Source organism: Diabrotica virgifera, chromosome 8 (genome assembly GCF_917563875.1).
Source record: "Diabrotica virgifera virgifera chromosome 8, PGI_DIABVI_V3a".
NCBI classification, from domain to species: domain Eukaryota; kingdom Metazoa; phylum Arthropoda; class Insecta; order Coleoptera; family Chrysomelidae; genus Diabrotica; species Diabrotica virgifera.
Genome location: NC_065450.1, coordinates 22730529 through 22752659, shown reverse-complemented (window position 1 = coordinate 22752659; position 22131 = coordinate 22730529). Strand labels below are relative to the sequence as shown.

At 32.1% G+C, this 22131-nt stretch overlaps 1 protein-coding gene across 1 annotated transcript in view; it reads right to left on the bottom strand.

Annotated features, from left to right (window-relative positions):
- The window catches only part of LOC126889344 (cytochrome P450 4C1-like), an 81944-nt gene that overhangs the window by 30979 nt on the left and 28834 nt on the right, over positions 1-22131 (bottom strand). The window contains exons 4-7 of the mRNA XM_050657579.1: positions 19536-19721; positions 10555-10940; positions 5548-5616; positions 4888-5233 (exon numbers count right to left, since the gene is read on the bottom strand). Of these exons, the coding sequence (XP_050513536.1) occupies positions 4888-5233; positions 5548-5616; positions 10555-10940; positions 19536-19721 (987 nt within the window). The remainder of the gene's footprint in view (positions 1-4887; positions 5234-5547; positions 5617-10554; positions 10941-19535; positions 19722-22131) is intronic.

The following is a 22131-nucleotide window of genomic DNA, read 5'->3' as shown; positions in this document are numbered from 1 at the left end:
ACTCAGATAAAATAATTAAAAATAATAAAATACACAGATATGGTGATAAAATACTAAAAATGAAAATTTATTCGATTCTAATAAACACGGAAACCAAAACGAAATTAATAAAAAAAAAACACAAACCAAATTAATTAATGACAAACAAAACATTCAATATAAAAATAGGACAAATAAATGGTATGAGAAGTATCACAGTACTACATGAAATAAGAAAAACAGCAGAAGAAAATAGTCTTGATATGGTTTGCATTCAAGAACCATACACAAGACTAGGAAAAATTCAACACATGCCAATTAATGCACAATGTGCAAGCATAGGAGAAAATCCAATGGCGGTAACCGTATTATTCAATAAAAATATGAGACTTCTAATTCTAAAACAATTTAGTGATCGACACTGTATCTGTGTAGAATTGCTAACAAAAGCAGGTAAATTTATCATAGCTAACCTATATTGTCAGTTCTGTGAAGATATTGATGAATACGTGGAAAAGATAAGAGCTATATTTATAACATATAGAGAGGAAAAAGTTATAGTTGTAGCAGACGTAAATGCAAAATCAATATTGTGGAATTCAACTCAAACAGATCAAAAAGGATTATTAGTAGAAGATATGATTAATGAACTAGAGTTGATAGTACACAATAAACCAGGAAACCCACCAACTTTTCAAAACAGAGCTGGTGCGGCTAGCAATATAGATATAACAATATCAAATGTTGCAGTAGCACACCTAGTTAAGGATTGGAAAGTGATGGAGCATGCAACAATAAGTGATCACAACCTTATAACTTTCAATCTTAATAACCTAAATCCACGTAATACGGAAATATCTTCGGTAAGATACAATATAGGTAAAGCAAATTATGAACTATTAAAGTCTGAGTTTCGACCACCTTGTCTGGTACAAAGGGGATCTAATATAAATATTGCAACAAAAGAATTAACCAAACAAATTAAAAAAGCAATGGATATAGCAATACCAAAAATAAAAGAAAATAGTAAAGTAAAAAACTCAGCCTGGAAGGAAAACCTCACAAGAATGAGAAGCAGAGTTAGATATGCGCGAAAGCGATATCAACGATGTGGTATCTATCTTGAGAGGCAAATCCTTCTAGGTGAGTATAGAAGACTAAAACAAGAATATAAACAAGAAATAAAAATAACAAAAGCTAAAAGTTGGGAAACCTTCGTATCAAGACACTTAGAATTAGATATGTGGGGAATACCATATAAAATAGTTTCTAAAAAAATTAGATGTCCGACAATGCTTTCTACTTTAAAAAAAGAAGATGGAACATTTACAGAAAGTTGGGAAGAATCGGCCGAAACATTACTTAATGTATTATTACCTCCAGATAAATTAGAAGGAGAAACAGTAGAACAAAGAAATATAAGAGAAGAAATGATACAAGAATACCAAATAGAAGAAGAAAGAGAAATAGAGGAATTCACAGAAGAAGAAGTATATGAAAGTATGAGAGAAATGAAAAGAAAGAAGGCACCTGGACCGGATAATATTCATGTTGAAATACTTCAAGCATTGTCGGAACAAATAATTCCAGTACTAACATCATTATATAATGAATGTCTTAGACAAAGAAGGTTTCCCAATAATTTTAAACAAGCAGAAGTTATAATAATACATAAAGGGGAAGATAAAGATCCTGCCTTACCGAAATCATACAGACCGGTATGTTTATTGAATACAATGGGAAAATTACAAGAAAAATTACTATGTAAAAAATTAAATCAAATAAGAACAGAAATTGGATTACATCCTGGTCAGTATGGTTTTAGGAAAGGTAGATCAACAGAAGATGCAATAAATAAAGTATTTGAAATAGTAAACGAAAGCATAAAAAAGTACGTTTTAATGATCTTTATAGACGTGTCTGGGGCTTTTGACAATCTTTGGTGGCCGTCATTCTTTGAAAGACTTCGAAGAATGAGATGTCCAAAGAATCTGTACGGAAGTCTCAGAAACTACTGTCAAGACCGATATGCAAGCCTAAGCTGTCCAACAGGAAAAAAGACAAAACATATCACAAAAGGATGTCCACAAGGATCAGTTTGTGGACCTATGTTCTGGGATGTAATGCTAGAGGAACTGTTGGAACAATTGACTATAGATCCTGAAGTGCTTGGAAGCATAGCATATGCAGATGATTTGTTGTTGATCATAGATGCAAACTCAAGAAGAGAATTAGAAAATAAATCAAATGAAGTATTAATAAGAGTAAATGATTGGATGAATAAAGTAAAATTAACAATATCAGATTCAAAAACAACATATAGTTTAATAAAAGGAAATTTAGAAAGAGATCCAATTATAAAAATTAGAGGGAAAACAATAAAAAGAAAAATGGAAACACGATATTTAGGTATTATAATAGACGAACAAAAATTATTTACAAAACACATGAATTGTGTCTGTGAAAAGGCAACAAAGATCATGCATAGCATTGCTAGTCTAGCACAGAAGGAATATAGAATTTCGTTCCGACAGATGAGAATATACCTAAGTACAATACTTGCATCAATTGTAGGGTACGGTTCAAGTGTATGGGCACATAGATTAATAAATAAAAAAAACGCAGAAAAATTAAATAGAGCTCAGAGAGGATTTCTTGTAAGAATGACGGGAGCATTTGGAACAACTGCAACACAGGCACTCACAGTTTTAACTGGAGTAATGCCAATGCATTTAGAAACACAAAAAAGAGCATGTAATTATTGGCTAAAAAAAGAAAAATATGAAAAAATAATACAAATAATAGGATTAGATATAAGAAATAAAAGAGAATTAAAAGAAATAATAAATAGAAAAAGACAAAATGAATGGGAAAATTCAACAAAATCTAGACGTTTATACAATTTTATACCAATATTAGAAAACATTCCAAATTATTTTAATCCAAAACAAGGCTTAATACACTTTTTAACAGGACATGGACCGTACCCAACATATTTGGAAAGATTTAACTTAAAAGATGATGCATATTGTGAATGTGGAGAACTAGGTACACCAGAACATATAGTGTTACATTGTGAAAATACTATAGAAAATGAAGAACATAGAGAAATGAGAAGAAGATTAGAAAGAATTGAAATAAGAGATATATTACAAAATAAAGAATATTTTGAAATATTAAACAATCTCACACAAATAATATCTAAAAAACAACAAGAAATCTATAATAATAGAAGAAGACAACCAATAATCCAACCCTGATGAAGTTGAGTAAGATAAAGTTAAAATAAATAAAATAAAATACAAATTCAAAAATAGATATTTACAATTATAATAATAATAATTCAATATAAAATAAATAAATAAAAATAATAATTCAATACATAATTCATAAAAATAAAAAAAAATAAAAAAAAAAAAAAAAACTACCAACTCTCTTCTGAAAATAGAGGGACTGTCTTTATAACTTAGAAGGGAGTTGATAGTACCAAAAATATTTTAAATTGTTTATTTAACTTTGTTTGTTATACGTAATTAATAGATTATGGCAAATTGTTATTGTAAAAATAGATTTAATAGTTGAGTAAAAAATGTAAAAATATAAAAAAAAAAATATCTGTAATCCCATCAGGAAAAAACGACCTGGATTAGTCACTAGAGGCCAGGTCATATGTATAAATAATAAATAAATAAAAAAAAAAAAAAAAAAAAAAAAAAAATCACTAATTAGTTTTTAATAATTCTAAATACATATTACAACTATTGAAAGATCATGTAGAAGAAGAATCTGAGTCTCGAGGGGAGTCTAACGAAGAAGAACAGAATGAACATTTAAGCTCAGATGAGGAGTTTGAAGAAGTACAAGATTCGGACACAGAATTAATTTAGTTTATAGTTTTATACTTTTCTACCTATATATTTATAACAATAAATTTGTCTTTTTCTATCATATTTGCAAAATCTATTGTATAGTACGTATTATTTTCCTTTAATTAAGAAAAATTACTTAAAAAACTATAATATATAATAATTACTCTAACGTTTCGATGCACAACAACATGGATATCGCCAGGTCACGTGATTTTGGACGATTTTGAATGGACTTGCTCAGCTACAACAGAGGACGCAAACAGCTATCGGTATACGCTCTTTCTCACACTGCTGCTTACCTATAGTGGTTTCATTTATATGCACGCGTAATTTGTTTGATCACATGGCAATTGGTAATTTCACCAAAAAAACCTGTCTTTTTTAGAATATTTATTTTTAAAATTAAAAAATACCCTGTCAAAATAACAATTGCACCTCCCTGTCCGGAAGGAATGTACATAGCTATGCATTATAGTTGTATATTTTATACTCGTTAATACTATGTACAGATTCAGATGAAATCTTCTGAAGTTCAGATTCACAGAAGTGATATATTATTCGACGTGCTTTTGCAAGGCGAGAACAAATATAATACTTCCTGTTTTGGGAATTTTTTTATTTTTTTATTGAGCTACCAAAATGATTTCTACGGTTTTTTCGTTAGATGCAAATTTTTTAAGTTATTCGTAAAAAACCGTCATCGTTCAATGAACATGTCATTTTCAACCACAAATACCTCAATGAATATTGAGTTTTCAAAAAAATGGTTGCTTCGGCTTAGAATTAGGTTTTCTAATCACTCCCTTAGTTATTTTGACCAAAAAATTTGCTACTCCCAAAAAGGCGTGAGAACCACACCCAAGACGTATGTATATTTTCGTATAGGGTAGACTTTATTTCTGAAGCTATTCTCTACTTATTGTGAAAATATCAAGTAAATTGATGCATTAGGACAGAATTCGGAGCCAAATGCCCACATTGACTCCACTAAATGAAAATGTGTCGTCTTATTCAACGTACTTAACACAAAATTATTTACCTATACAATTTCTACTGCCTGCACTAAAGGGAATATACGCAAGGGGATGCCTGTTGGCGCAATTTTCTGGCAAAAATCTATCTGGATCAAATTTTTCTGGATCGGGCCAATATTTCTCGTTTCTATGAACGTCAAAAAGGTGAATATTTATCAGAATCCCTTTCGGCAAAAGATAACCATCTATTGTTACATCCTCTTCTAATTTTCTCGAAATAAATGGTAAAACTGGGTACAATCGAAGGCATTCTTTGATAAATCGGTCCATTAGTTTTAGTTTGTTTATTAGGTTTATGTTTGGTTCTGAATTATCACCAATTACTTCTATTATTTCTTGGTAAATTTTGTTCTGAAAATATAAAAGTAATATGCAGTTAAAAAATGATAAAACTATTTACAATTGAACAATATCACAGAATGGTAGGTAGACGAATTGTGAATATTTCTGTTCGTATATTTTTTACACGTTATTTTATACTTTGTTTAAAGTAGAAAATCGCAAATTATTTCACCTTGACGGGCGTTCTTAGATATTTTATGAAAAATATCAGGCGCCGTATAGTAGGTACCCTTTAAAGAAAAGGGACAGAGAATGTGGACCTAGCAGGTTTGCTTCGATATAATACAGATTGGGTGAATAAATGACCCTTTAAATATTCTCACCTGATAATCTCCATGATTTGCTAACAGCATCAAAGTCAGGCACATCCCAACGGATGTAGTGTCATGTCCCTAAAAAAAATATTTCGATAATATTCGTAAGCAATGAAGATATAAGTCAAAACGGCAACTGGTGTATGTTCTTAAAAACTGATAATGTGTAAACAATATTTATTACAATCAGCTAAGTACTTTCGGCATAGCAAATGACATCATCAGAGCATCGTCGTATAGGTATAAAAACCTCATAGAAGAGTAATTGTTGACAAACAACATCTTAAAATTAAATTGATACAGTGCGTTTTATGACAAAGATAGCGAATGTTCGATTTGGAAAATATCACCACGGACATGGTGTCCATTTTTTTCGAATCCTGGAAAAACTAATAAATATTTTTAAAAAATTTAAACGCACAATGAAAGACTAAATTATTGCCGAGGGCCTTGGAATAAATAAAAAGTTTATTTTGAATGAGATATTTGAAATTAAAAATCACATTAAATTTTCTCTTAGTTTTTCACCCCTGTAATTTATTAAATAAACATTATAGAAGTTTTCAGCCTCTTAAAGGTAAAAGCCCGTACAAATATTAAATATCACATCTGACGTGCTTTGAGACAATATGGTTACCTTCTTGTAACGTGGTAGCCATATTGTCTCAAAGCACATTAGATGTGATATTAATATTTGTAAGGATTTTCACCCTAAATCAGGGGCCTAGTCCTGTATCTATTTAGTTTTAATATGATTTTTGTCAACAATTACTCTTCTATGAGGTTTTTATACCTATAAGACGAAACTCTGATGATGGCATTTGCTATGCCGAAAGTACTTAGCTGGTTTTAATAAATATTTTTTACACACTATGGTTTGTTTTTAAACCAGTAGGAGTAGACTAAAAAGACACATTCACACCTAAGAAAGTCAATAGAAAAATCACCAAATCATTTTTGATTGAGCATATCGGCCTTCGACGGTAATCCATACATATTATATTATACTACTTCGTCGCTAAAGAGTTCTAAAAACAACTGTTTTTTATATAAAAGTATACTAATGATCTAAAAATTAAAGGAATAAAGTAGAAAACACAAAAAATCGCCGATTTAACTTAATTATCCTATGAAATGCCAGCAGTGTCAAAATTTTATAAATGTCATTAGTGTCAAAATTTCATAACAGTTGAGTAAACTTGCATGAGGTTAGACCAATTACAAACAAGCATTATTGCGCGATAAATTTGAATTACTCCTCTTGGTTTAAAAGCAGACCATATCAGTTTTTGAGAACATACACCTGTTGCCGTTTTGACTTATATGGAAGTTTGTACTAGTCATACAGTCTTTTATATTCTAATGAAGGTATATGCCTTTTTTTAATTTTTCAGGGATATAGATCGGGGGTTTTGGGGGTCAGCGACCCCAAATATTCCCGTGTAAATCTGCTCATACACTCATCAAAAATGTTCATGCACTTTTGGATGCATTTTATGCACTGTAAATGCAATTCTGCATGTTTACCCATTTTTTAATGTAGACTTTTTTGCTGACGTCATCTCGAACCAACAGCAAAAAGGTACAAGTCGATGGGTGTATATTTAAAAATCGATTTATTCCGGTGTTTTTAGTGCTAAATGCCCTGGTCAAATACTTTCGACATATTTAAACGAATAATTTAACATACATATTTATTCGCATATATATTCGCAGCATTTCTTATGCATAAAAATCCCATTTTAGTAATTTCAAATATACCTAACAAAAAATATATGAGGTACGTATTTTCGGCTGCAATGCTATTCAAATGGGGGGAATTATTTTTTTCGAATCCTGAGAAAACAAATAAGTATTTTTGAAAAATTTAAACGCAGAATGAAAGATAACGTTCTTACCGAGGGCTGAAAGTTCCTGAAAACTTCTATGATGTTTATTTTAATAAATTACAGGGTAAAAAACTAAGAGAAAATTTAGTGTGATTTTTAATTTCAAATATCTCATTCAAAATAAACTTTTCATTTATTCTAAAGGACTTTCGGCCCTCGACAATAATTTGGTCTTTCATTGTGCGTTTAAATTTTTTTAAAATATCTATTTTTTTTCAGGATTCGAAAAAAATGGACACCATGTCCGTGGTGATATTTTCCAAACCAGACATTCGCTATCTTTGTCATACAACGCATTGAGTCAAATAGAATATGATGACAAGACACAGTGACAGTTTTAAATATTTGACATGGCATCGGGAATATTTTGAGTTGTTGATTAAATAATATTGAGAGTGTATTTGATAAACAATTGATTTAAGACGTTAACTTGTTTTTTATTAATACATCAGGATATATTCTGTGATCCAAGTATTTTTTTGTTAAAGATGTTCAAAATTGTAAGCGTTCCATAGTAACAATATATTATTAAAAAATCACTTTAATACTTTTCCTCTTTTCTCGATTGAGTATTAGTTTTTGTTGTACATATAAATTATTAAAATCACTAAATACATAGTTAGTGAAAAATTATCAGTAGTAATTGCACAAGAGCTCTAAAATTCTATATTAATTTTAGAGATCGAGTGCAATTTGTTGCGATTATTTCATGAATAAAACTGTTCAAAACCAATATTTTTTTTATTGTAATTTATTTATGTAAGTACAAATTAGTACAATTAAACACACAGTTGTTATAAATATTTGACGGTTGAAAGTCATCACTTTTATAATTTTTAAAACATTAATTGTCATTAATGCCACTGAATGTATTTTTTATATTATTTATGTAGCTTTCTATTGGTCAGAATCTCCTATGAATGAAATAATAAAAAATTATCAGTTTAATTTTTATTTCTGTAGCTTTCTATTGGTCAGAATCTCCTGTGAATGAAATAATCAGTAGTAATTGCACAAGAGCTCTAAAATTATCGAATTTTTCCCGAGTTGACAGTTTTAATTTAACGACCCGAAGGGGAGTGAACTTATGTGAAACTGTCACGAGGGCAAAAATTCGATAATAATTTTAGAGATCGTTCAAAACCAAAATTTTATGGTAATATATTTATGTAAGTACAATAATTGTACAATCCAATAATTAAACACACAGTTGTTATAAATATTTGACGGTTGAAAGTCATCACTTTTATAATATAGGTTTGTTCTAGCAAACAGTCAAACTAGTCAGAAACCGTCAGCAACCATTTGGTCAGTGAGAGAACATAATACAGTCGCCAGTACTATCCCCTCTACTCGCACTGGTCCACTATTCGCTGATGGTTTCAAACCGTTTGAAACTGATGCTAGAACAAACCTAATTTTTAAAACATTAATTATCATTAATGTCACTGAATGTATTTTTTCGTAGCAACGAAGGGCATCTGACGTAATACACTTAACGACGGGATATTATCAAAAATTATCAGTAGTAATTGCACAAGAGCTCTGAAATTATTGAATTTTTCCCGAGTGACACTTTGACAGTTTTAATTTCACGAGCCGAAGGTGAGTGAAATTATGTCAAAATGTCACGAGAGCAAAAATTATATATTAATTTCAGAGGTCGAGTGCAATTTGTTGCGATTATTTCATGAATAAAACTGTTCAAAACCAAAATTTTATTGTAATTTATTTATGTAAGTACCATTAAACACACAGTTTTTATAAATATTTGACGATTGAAAGTCATCACTTTTATAATTTTTAAAACATTAATTGTCATTAATGTCACTGAATGTATTTATTCGTAGCAACGAAGGGCATCTGACGTAATATACTTAACGACGGGAGATTATCAAAAATTATCGATTTAATTGAGATTTCTGTAGCTTTATATTGGTCAGAATCTCCTATGAATGAAATAATCAGTAGTAATTGCATAAGAGCTCTGAAATTATTGAATTTTTCCCGAGTGACACTTTGACAGTTTTAATTTCAGGATCCGAAGGCGAGTGAAATTATGTCAAAGTGTCACGAGAGCAAAAATTATATATTAATTTCAGAGGTCGAGTGCAATTTGTTGCGATTATTTCATGAATAAAACTGTTCAAAACCAAAATTTTATTGTAATTTATTTATGTAAGTACCATTAAACACACAGTTTTTATAAATATTTGACGATTGAAAGTCATCACTTTTATAATTTTTAAAACATTAATTGTCATTAATGTCACTGAATGTATTTTTTCGTAGCAACGAAGGGCATCTGACGTAATATACTTAACGACGGGAGATTATCAAAAATTATCGATTTAATTCAGATTTCTGTAGCTTTCTATTGGTCAGAATCTCCTATGAATGAAATAATCGGGTATAATATCACAAGAGAGTGAGAATAAATTGAAAATAATGCGACAGTTTTTCGAAAATTTGTTGTCTGGCAATAGACACGAGAGCCCGCAGGGCTTGAGTGGCTATTGCCAATGACAACAAATTTGAGTAAAAATGAATCATCATTTTCTTATTTATTCTTACTCTCGTGTGATATTCGTAAGATTATTTTTTAATGCGTATATTATGGATATTTTCTTAAATGTGACAGTTGTCAAAACTAGGAAACTGGTTGCCATTAAACAGAAACAATCTACTTAAAAAAATTCTATCGGTAATTTTATACAGTAGATAATTATCAGTATAATTTCTGATTGGACAGAATTAAACACGTGAACAAATATCTTACTATACGATTGGAAGTTAAAATCATTAAAAAATAATCAGTTAAATTTTTATTTCTGTAACTTTCTATTGGTCAGAATCTCATGAATGAAATAATCACATTTATTAACTGAATTAATAATTTATCCATACCAGTGTGAATTTTACTACACGTAATTTGCCGTATAAAGACAGAAAACGTAGGGATAGCCGTAAAATATTTGCGAATTATATACCGATGGCCTTTAAGAATAAGAATAAAATTGCAATTATAAATATTTTGGTATTTGTAATGATAAGTTGTCTCAATTTTTTTTTTCATTAAATTTATTTCTAATGTGAAAAAATTACTATTTGTAACAAAGAACCAAACCTCAAAAGTAAACGTATTAACTTCATCACGAATTCCTTGGTCATCAATACTCTGCTTATACATAAATGCATTCAAAAGAATATCCAGAAATACAAACTTCGATTTACGGGAACCGTTCGATATCCAACTGGTGTCATCATCGAATTCAAACCACTTGAAGGTTTTCTTTCTCTCTTTAATTATGTTATCAGTGAAGCTTTGTAGGTCAGATATAAGCTTTTTCTCTAAATGGCCCAAAGAAGTAAATGTGTAATAGATAAAATTGCGGTACAACCATGGTCTTGTAAATCTTTCGAACAGAACGTCTCGGAGCTGGGACATGGTGGCTATATATTTCTGATCTGCGTCGCTTTCTTCTTCGTTTAATGATATTCCCATTGCCGTATCTAAAATTTTTAAAATCATTTTAGTAGTCGAATATTTCTACAGCGTACTATATACAGTGATGAGCGCGCTAATATCCGGGAAAATAGCACAAAAGATGGAAAATATATTAAGTTGTGAGATAAAAAGAAATAAAACTAGTCGAGCTGGGAAATTTAGCGATATTAACCTATACATTGACCAACTATTTTCAATGGGAAATAAGCCACAATTTTACCAAAAAAAATTATTTTATTAACGTTTCGACGCCCAAGTGGTGTGTCGTTGTCAAAATACAAAATAATACTAAATTAAACAAAAATGTTGTTGCTTAGTAAAAAATTCTTCTAATAATTTATTTAATCTAACTCATTTATATCGGCAATTCAGACATATTTTATACATTTTAAAGTAGAAGACTTTAAAATGATATTGCCAATATTAATGAGTTGCGTTCCCTGGGACGACTTTACTAAAAGATAGTTCATTCTATTATATGAAATCGATACTATACACTATACATTGACATTATATTGAATATTTCCCACCTTCATATAGCACGAGTTTGGAAACTACCACTATCACAGTGACAGTTTTAGTTGACATACTCCTCTGATACGTGTAAAGGTGGAAAACAATCACTACTACTACTACTATCGGTTTACAGCGTTCTCCGACGCCTTCCGACTTCTAACCGCCATTCTTCTCTATGTAACCATAGACCTGGAGGGATTTCTCTTTCCTCTAGTTTTTCAATTCCCTTCCTCCAGCTTCTTCTCGGCCTTCCTCTTTTTCTTCTCCCTTGTGGTGTCCATGCCAAAATCTGTTTAGGGATTCTGTCATCTGGCATTCTCTGTACATGGCCGTACCATACCAGTTGTTTTGTTTTATGTCATCGATTATTGTATGTGTTACTCCCATCATTTCTCGTATTCTCTCGTTTGGTATCCGATTTCTTCTTGATTTGCCTGCTGCTCTTTTCGAGAAGTCCATTTCTGTTACTAGTAACATTTTCTGCGCTCTTTGTTTCAGTGGCCAAACTTCACTGCCATATGTGATTATACTTTTAGGTATGCTATTGTATATGAGCTGTTTGTTCGCTTTAGATATTTTCTGTTCCCACAGAATGCCGTTCATCATGAATATGGCTTTTCTACCCTGTATATTTCTGTCTTTTATAGGAGCATCGAGTGTTCCATCTTGAGTTATCTTCATGCTCAGGTACTTGTATTTATGCGCAGTGTTTTATTTCTACCCCATCGTCTAATGTAATGGACTGCTTTGTTCCTCCAATACACATGGTTTCAGTTTTCTTAATGTTGACTTCGAGACCCCATTTGTTATATTCTTCTATTAGCTTCCGCGTCATGTAACTTAAGTCGTCATGATCTTGAGCAATCAGAACGTCAGTCGTGATTGAGAGGGATTCCCATGCCATTACATTTTCTTTTCCACAGCTTGAGTGCTTGTTCCAGATAAATTTTAAAAAGGGTAGGCGAAATACAACCACCCTGCTTCAATACTTTCTTGACCTTAAATCCCTCAGACATCCTTGATCCAGTTTTAATTTTTGCAGTCGTTCCATTACACAGACTTTGGAGTGCTTTGATAAGACCATGTTTAATGTTGGTTTGATGTAGGGTTGACCATAGTTTGCTGAGGGGCACACTGTCATATGCTTTTTGTAAGTCTACGTATACCAGGTGAACTTCTTTATTGACGGCTGTTTTTTTCTCAATAACTTGCGTAGTAGAGTACAGGTGGTCTACTGTGGACCGCCCAGCTCGAAAGTCAGCTTGGTCCTCTGCTTCGTAATCTCTATAGTCATTTTCTATTTTGTTCTTAATAAGTTTCCTATACATCCTACTTATTGTGCTGTTTACCGCAATTCCTCTGTAATTTCCACATTGATCCTTGCTGCCCTTTTTGTGGATTGTTGACATGATAGATAATTTCCATTCTTTTGGTAATTCGGAAGAGTTTTCTTAGCTGTTCTTGGAGTTTGTCTGAGCCGCCTTTCACTAATTCTGCAGGGATGTCACCAGGACCAGGAGATTCTCCATTTTTCAGGGATTTGGTTATTTCTTCCCTCTCTGATTTACTTATGTGTAATGGTGATGAATTTATATGTATACCTATCATGTTGTCTTCTATGTTAACAAATTCTGGTATTTGTTCTTTTAGTAATTTTTTGAAATGTTCTTCCCATTTTTCCGTTGTTATTGGTGATGTAACGTCTTTTTTCTTATTAGTTCTCATATTTTTAATTAATCTCCAACTCTCTGTGCTTCTTCTACCTCCTATGTAAGTGTTGACTTTTTGTCAGTTCTTTTCCCATGATTCGTTCTTGTTTGTTATCTTCTTTCTTACTTTGGCTTGGGCTTCTTTGTAAATTATTTTATCGTTGTCTGTTTTTGTTGATAGGAACGTTTGGTATTTCCGACGTTTATCTGTAATTTCCTTTTCTACTTCTTCATCCCACCAGTACGGTTTTATTCCTTTATGGGTTTCGTCACATTTCCCCAATGCTTCTTCTGCTGCCAAATGAATGGACTTTTTGGTGTGTTCGTAGTGTTCTTCGGTATTTTCAAAACTACCACTTTCTAATTTTTCGTCTAAACGTTTTTTATACAATAGCTTTACACTCTCATGGTTTAGACTGTATAGATTGTACCGTACTTGTTTTATTAACTGATTTGACTCGATGTGCTCTTTTTCATATCTGTTTGGGAGTACCGCTTTAACTTTAAGCAGATGATGATCGGTGCCACATGATGGCCCTCTGACTGCTCGGACATCTTGTATTTTAATTGTAGTTCTCTGTCTTACAACGCTATAATCTATTATAGATTTCAGATTTCTGGTCTGTTCTATCCAGGTGTACTTATGTATATCACGGTGTGGATAAAATCCATTTAATATTTTTAAGTTATTTTGTGTGCATGTTGATATTAATTTGGTTCCATTATCGTTTCTGTTATTTTCACCGTGTGCTCCTACCACTTTGTTGTTAAATTCCCGCCCTACTCTGCTATTGAAGTCTGCTAGAAGTATGATATCTCTAGATGTTCCTACTTTTATAATTTCGTCGTTCAGTTGTTCGAAGAATTCATCTTTATTGTTGATCAATGAGTCCTCATTAATGCCATAAACTCCTAGTACGGCTATTCTGCTTCCTTTTATCGTGATGTTAATTTTTATAAACCTCTTATTAATTGCTTCCCAAGAGGTAATATATCTTCTTAAAGTTTTGCGAATAACAATAGCAAATCCTTCTTGGGAAGCAATCAACATAATGTAAATTTATAGGTTAATATCGCTAAATTTCCTAGTTCGACTAGTTTTATATCTTTTTATCTCACAACTTAATACGTGTTCCATCTTTTGTGCTATTTTGCCAGTTATTAGCGCGCTCATCACTGTATATATAAAACATTCCACTTATATCCCTGTAACAAATATCCCAAATGTTTACAATCAGGGCTCAGAAGACATACCAGAAATCCCATCATCAGAAATTCAAATGACATTAGCAGAAATGAAAAACAACAAAACCCTAAAAGAAGACGGCATTGTAATGAAAGTATTGAAATAGGGAGGGGGAAAACTAATAAAGATCCTCCAAAATTTGTTTAATTAATGTTAGGAGACTGAAAATATTCCCCTACTAACCTCTACCGATACCCAATCTTATAGTCCAGGAACAGAAGCTTCTCACCTCGCAATTTTTACAGAATGGATCGATTTGCTTGAAAATTTGAGAATATGTAGTGGATAGTCCAAGAATCATAATCTATACGATGCTAAAAGGCGCTTTCACCATGGGGATGGTTGCCACCCCATCTCGGGGGTGGAAATTTTTTATTATATTTTGACTGCAAAAGTTGATATAAACATTCATTCTAAGCAAAAAATGTTCTATACATTTTTTGATAAAATTAACAATTTTCGATTTATTCGCTATCGAAAATGTTAGTTTTATATCGAAAAATCAATGTTTTTCGATATAATAATTTACGATTTATTCAATTTTTGCCGTAGAAAAAATGGTTTCAAATCAAGTTCTTGGAAACTAAATAACCTACAATTTCATATTTAAACATTTTTTCGTATCTCTGATGCTAATCTTCCTATTCTGAAGAAAATGGCAAGATTTATCAAACTACAGCTTTTAACTCCAGTTTTTTTAAAACTAATCATTCTAAGCCAGTCAAACTTCTAGAATCTATTAATACTACATAAGTAAACAAGATAGCAGCGAGTATAGCAGCGAGACATGGCCATTGACGGGGAGACAAGATAGCAGCAAGTATAGCAGCGAGACATGGACATTGACGGGGAGACAAAAATCCAGAGTCAATGCTATGGAAATGAGGTTCCTGAGGAAAATAGCAAACAGAAAGAGGACAGACAAAATACGAAACGAAACAATTAGACAAAACCTAAAACTGGAACCAATTAATGAAAAAATAGTGGAGGGACAACTTAGATGGTTCGGGCACGTGTGTAGAATGTCGAACGAGAGGCTTACAAAACGAGTGTTCGAAACGAGAGTGCAGGGGAAAAACAAAAGAGGCAGACCAAGAGTTATGTGGTTAGATGAAATCAGGAAAGAAGTCGAGAAGAAGGGATTGACATTGGAAAGTGCAAGAAACCTAACGCAAGATCGGAAAGCACGGAGACTACAATGCCAAACTCAACTCCACCAGGCTTACACCTAAAGGTAGAAAGGCTTAGGACTAAGTAAGTAGTAAAGTAAATAAGAACGAATAAGTCTAATGAGTAAAAACAACGCTAACTTACATTATTATGCTTCCAATTGGATTTCTCCTTTTTTTTCAAAAAAATGTATTGATTTTTTAACCGTATCTTTTTATTTTTTATCTTAGAAAGTTTGGTAAAGAGAATTTTTTGAAAGGATTGGTAAAGGTGGTTTTTGCATATTATTACAAATTTTAATGGTCTCAATAGCTCACTCAATTTTTGCCGTAGAAAAAATTTTTGCAAACCAACTTCATGGGAATTAAATAAGCTACAATTTCATATTTAAACATTTTTTCGTATCTCTGATGCTAATCTTTCTATTCTGGAAAATGGCTTTTTTACCAAACTACAAAATTTCGGTATTCGCTTTTTAACTCAATTTTTTTTTAACTAATCATTCTAAGCCCGTCAAACTTTTAGTACCTCTTAATAATGCATAAATAAAAAGATCAAATAAGGTCATTGACTAATTTTAATTAGGGTGGTGATTAGGGGGTTGCTTCCAATGACTTTGTCGCTGAAAAAAATAGGGACTGGCATTCTTTGCATTATAAGTCACTTAATTTTTGAGCTAGAGACTTTTTTTTTATTTCTGGAGATAGATATTTTTATATACATACTTTAAATTAGTTTGAACAAGTTATCCTCGAAAAATGCATAGTTTTCCTGTCTGTTGACTTTAAAACTACAATATTTAGCATTTGACGAAGAAAAGCATGTAATAAAGTATAGCTCGATTACTATTAGGTAGTCTTAAAGAAAATTAAAAAAAAATCTGTTTTGTTCATTTTTTCAAAAGAGTCATTTTTATTAAGCAAAGCTGTTTTGTTAAAACGAAAACTTTTTGAGTTATTAGCAGAAAACTGATTAAAAACATTGATTTTTTCGATATAAATAAAACCAACACTTTAGATAGTAGGGAATAAATCGAAAACTATTAATTTAATTTAAAAAATCTGTAGAACATTTTTTGCTTAGAATGAATGTTTTTACCAACTTTTGCGATCAAAATATAATAAAAAATTTCCACCCCCGAGATGGGGTGGCAACCAACAAATCGATCCAACTGTAAAAATTGCCGGGTTTTGTCCTATTTTAAGCTTCATTACTTGGACTATTATCTAAAGAAATGAATATAAAAATGTAGTAACTATTATTCTAAATACACCATCAATCGGATTTTTGAATGCAGCACCTCTAGACTTTTTTCATTGTGTTCAGGAAGATATCAAGAGAAATAGTATAGTATAGTTGATCCAAAAGATGGCATAACCCAGACATCCAAAGTGAAAGTTATCCTTCAACACCAAATTGTTCTATATGGTCCACACAATGTCCAGAAAAAAGTCACACCATTTTGAGCGTCGGGTTTGGGAAAGAGAGGGGGGAGAAATCGGTAAATTCGCAGTTTTTTAAGTTTTTCGCCAATATTTCTAAAACTATGCGGTTTAGCATGAACAACCCTCTATATAAAATTGTTCTACATTAAATTTGAAATAAAAAAGGTCCTATGCATAATCTTTCTAAAATGAGTGGTTCCAAAGTTACGGAGGTACTATAGTATAACTGGTCCAAAAAAAGGCCTAACCCAAACTTCCAAAATAAAAGTTTTCCTCCAACACCAAAATGTTCTATCTATATGGTCCACATATTGTTCAGTAAAAAGTTACACCATTTTGAGCGTCCTGTTTGGGAGGGAGATGGGAGAGAAGCCAGTAAATTAGTAGTTTTTCGTCAATATTTCAAAAACTATGCTTTAGCGTAAACAATGTTATATACAAAAATGTTCTACATGAAATTTAAAACAAAAAATGTTTTATACATAATTGTTATAAAATCAACGGTTCCAGAGTTATGGAGGATGAAAGTCGAGGTTTTCGATACTTTTTATATCTTTTGGGCAATATTTATGATATAACTATACCATAAACCCAGACATCCAAAGTGAAAGTTATCCTCCAACACCAAATTGTTCTATATGGTCCACATAATGTTCAGAAACAAGTCACACCATTTTGAGCGTCGGGTTTGGGGGGAGAGGGGGGAGAAATCGGTAAATATAAAAAGTATCGAAAACCTTTACTTTTCACCCTTCGTAACTCTGGAACCGTTGATTTTATAACAATTATATATAGAACCTTTTTTGTTTTAAATTTTATGTAGAACATTTTTCTATAGAACATTCCTTACGCTAAAGCATTGTTTTAGAAATATTGACCAAAAACGTAAAAAAACTACTAATTTACCGACTTCTCCCCCATCTCCCCCCTCCCAAACCGGACGCTCCAAATGGTGTAACTTTTTACTGAACAATATGTGGACCATATAGAACAATTTGGTGTTGAAGGAAAACTTTTACTTTGGATGTCTGGGTTAGGCCTTTTTTTGGACCAATTATACTATACTACCTCCGTAACTTTGGAACCGTTCATTTTAGAAGAGTTATGCATAGGGCCTTTTTTATTTCAAATTTAATGTAGGACAATTTTGTGTAGAAGGTTGTTATGCTAAACCTCTTAGTTTTAGAAATATTGACGAAAAACTTAAAAAACTACGAATTTGCAGATTTCTCCCCCCTCTCCCCCCCCCCCCCCCCCAACCCGACGCTCAAAATGGTGTGACTTTTTTCTGAACATTATGCGGACCATATAGAACAATTTGGTGTTGGAGGATAACTTTCACTTTGGATGTCTGGGTCTGGGTCTAACTATACCATACTAAAAAGTCTGCTCTAGAAAAATAGGTGAAAATGCATAATTGCATTATAAACATGTCAAAATAAATAAGTACATTAAGGGCCAGATTTTGTTACGCGGGGGATTTTGGGGTCGCTGAAAACAACTACGCCATCAGAATCGAACTCCGGAGCCCCTGTTGCCTAGTATCACTGCTAAGGCACGTCATACTCTGGAGTTTCGAGGGTTTTTGGGCACCAAGTGCCCGGTGGTCAGTTCTGATGGCGTATTCGTCTTGAGCGACTCCAAAAACCCCCTAGTAACAAAATATGGCTGTTAATACACTTATTTTGACATATTTATGCATTGTTGGATGCATTTTATGCACCTCAAATGTATCTATGCATTTTCATCCATTTTTTTATAGTAGATTTTTTTCCTGACATCATCCTGAATAAAATGTATAGCGGTACGCTTTAATTACTATTTTTGCTAATTTTATTATCTTAATTTTTGATAACTTTTCTCAAAACGAAACGGCATTGGTCATTTAAAATCCACATATGATATACAAACCATATGCCGTTGATATCGAGAAACAAAAGGTTATCCCTTAAACAGATTGTGTAAGATTAATGTTTCTTTCAAGGAAACACTTAATAAGTTACGATCCCTCAGATCGCCAAATTATGTCAACTTCTTAAAATACAAAAAAGCTTCTCATCTAGAGGCAGTAATTTATGGGCCATCTGGCCATTATCTCAAAACCGCAAAACCAGTTGGCATAAAAGCGGTGGTCCGGAGGCGTCACTTCACAGCATGCAAACGATGCAGACAAACCCTCGGCTCGCTGACAATCAACCCTCGTTCGAGATATAAGCAAACCTCGTTCACCCAAAATAAATAAGTATATTACTGTTCGTCGTTACACTTATTTTTATTATTTTTAATTAATTCCGTCACTCACACCTACCGGAATACAATGCAAAGTCAATAATAGGTGTTGTATTTAAAAATCGATTTATTTTGTGCTAAATGCCCTGGTCGGAGAAACTTTTCATGAGTTTTGAGTTAACTATTTGAGTCCATTCTAATATAAAGTGCTTTAATGTATGCATAGCCATTTTAACCATTTAACTATTATACATTACAAACAATTTTCATTTTTATAAAGTGTACCTGTGATAGAAAGAAGAGCCATTTTAGATATGATCGGAAGGATATCGGTCCAGGGTTGTTCAGTTTCTTTTTGTAGTAAATTAACAAGTTTTTCCGTTTCTGCGTGAAATGTTCTTAAAAATTCTTCCAACATCTTAAAGTGAAAAGACGGTGTTAAAATTTTTCGATGCTTTTGCCATTTAGTACCTGAAATATAAAAAAATAAAATTATTATATATTTCTAGATTTAAGTGATGCATTTTTTGTCTGACTTATCGTACTAATTAAATGATAATATGAACTCGTAAACGACGTGAAATTAGAGGATTTCCTTCTGAATATCAGTATTAAGCATTAGTTTGTATTTTTTGAAAATTCAAGATGGTTTATTGCATTCCGGAAAGGCTAGATGTTATTTCGTTGTATATTTTATGCCAATCGTGTGTTGAATCTGCCAATATTACCGTTCAGAAATTTAATGATCTGCATCAAGATAAACATGTCAGTAATAACTAAGTTTTGGAGTTGGTAAAAGAAAATCAGGAAACTGGGAATATAGGTAAAAAAAACGACAAACTAAAGGGCCTATAGGTAATGAAGCTAGTGAAGATACAGTATTAGGACATGTTCACCTATATCCCATGTTAAGTACAAGACAGCTAGCAGTTGCATCTGGAATCAACCGAAGTAGCGTCCAACCTATTTTAAAAAATAACAAATTTCATTCATATAAAGTGCAATAACTTGATGATAACATTATGATGATTATGATCGCCGTTTATAATTTTGTTAAATAATGAGTGAAAGAGCAGTGTCTGATCCTCAGTTTTTCTTCTCACGAGGTGCATACAAAGAAACCGCAGAAATTAAATGTATGGGCTGGTATTCTCGTTGATCCACTGGTGTGACTACTTTTTTATGTACATGGCAATTTAACTGGCGATATGTTCTTCTTCTTAAAGTTCCCTCTCCTATCGAAAGTTGGATATCATAATGGCTTTGGTCACTTTGTTGGCTGCTGCTCTGAACAGTTGTAATTAACTACAGATAAACCATTCTCTAAGGTTCCTCAGCCGGGAGATGCGTCTTCTTCCTATGCTTCTTCTTCCTTAGATCCTTCCTTGCATAATAATTCTCAGTAACTCGTATTTTTCTCCTCTGGTAATGTGACCCAAATATTCCAGTTCTATAGTTTTTATACTCTTCATAATTTTTAACTCTTTATTTAAACGTCGTAGCACTTCAACATTGGTAATCCTTTGAACCCACTGAATTTTCAATATTCTTCTGTAGCACCACATTTCGAACGCTTCTATTCTTCTTATGTATTGTCTCTTCAATGTCCAAGCTTCCATTCCGTATAGAAATATAGAAAATATGTAGCATCTTAGAGCCCTCACTCTGAGAGGCAACTGTAGGTCTTTGTTTGTAAGCAGTGTCTTCATTTTTATAAATGCTTGCCTTGCAGTTTCAATTCGGACTTTAATTTCTTTGCTTTGGTCATTTTTGTCATCGACTCAGGTTCCCAGATATTTGTATGTCTTTACATTTTCTTTTTTTGTTTGCTCTATCATTAACCTTTCATTTCCATGTTCTGTTTTTGAGACGATCATAAATTTAGTTTTTTCTTGTTTATTTTTAGTTAGTATCGAATGTAATAATCGTTAATTCTATTTAGCAATTCTTCTAGCGATTCCAGGGTGTCTACCATTATAACGGTGTCATCAGCGAATCTTATGTTATTTACTATTCTTCCGTTTATAGAGATTCCATCACTTAGCTCCGCTATCGCTTCCTGAAATATGGCTTCACTGTATAGGTTAAACAGTAGCGGCGACAGAATACAACCCTGTCTTACTCCTCTCTTTATATCAATATTCTCGGATTCTTGTTGTTCCATCTTTATATTGGCCTTTTGATTCCAATACAGATTTATGATAATTCGTAAATCTCGTCTGTCTATATCTTTGTTTTTCAATAATTATATTAGTTTTTCATGTCGGACCAAGTCGAGCGCTTTTTGGAGGTCGATGAAACAGGAATAAATATCCAGGTTCATATCTAAGCATTTTTGAGAGAGGACATTAAACGCAAACAATGCCTTTCTTGTTCGAAGTCCTTTGCGGAACCCAAATTGGGTATCATCCATATCATATTTTAGCTTTTGTATAATCTTCCATGAATCACCTTTAGAAATATTTTGAGGGTATGGCTTATTAATTATATTGTCCTATAGTCCGAACAATCTTTGGCATATACTGTTTTTGATATTTACCCCAGGCTGTGGGTGAAAAAACGTGATATAATTCAGGAATTTTTGAAACCTATCAGGTGTTGTAAAGGACGATGCCAGGAATAACTTCTACTAAAATGTAACCAAAAATATTGTGCGCTTTTTTTTTAATTCCGATTTTCATTTGTTAAATTTGCAATTTTTAATGATTTTCAATTTTGCAGCTTAGAATATTGATTTTAGAGAAAAACTTTTAAATAAAAAGTTGTAGTAAATTAAAAAACCTACAATTTGAGCTATGGTAAGTTTAATTTCGTTAATTGGTTATTGCAAAACAGCTGGCGAAAAGTTCAAAATGGCCGTTTTTTACAATTGCATTATTTA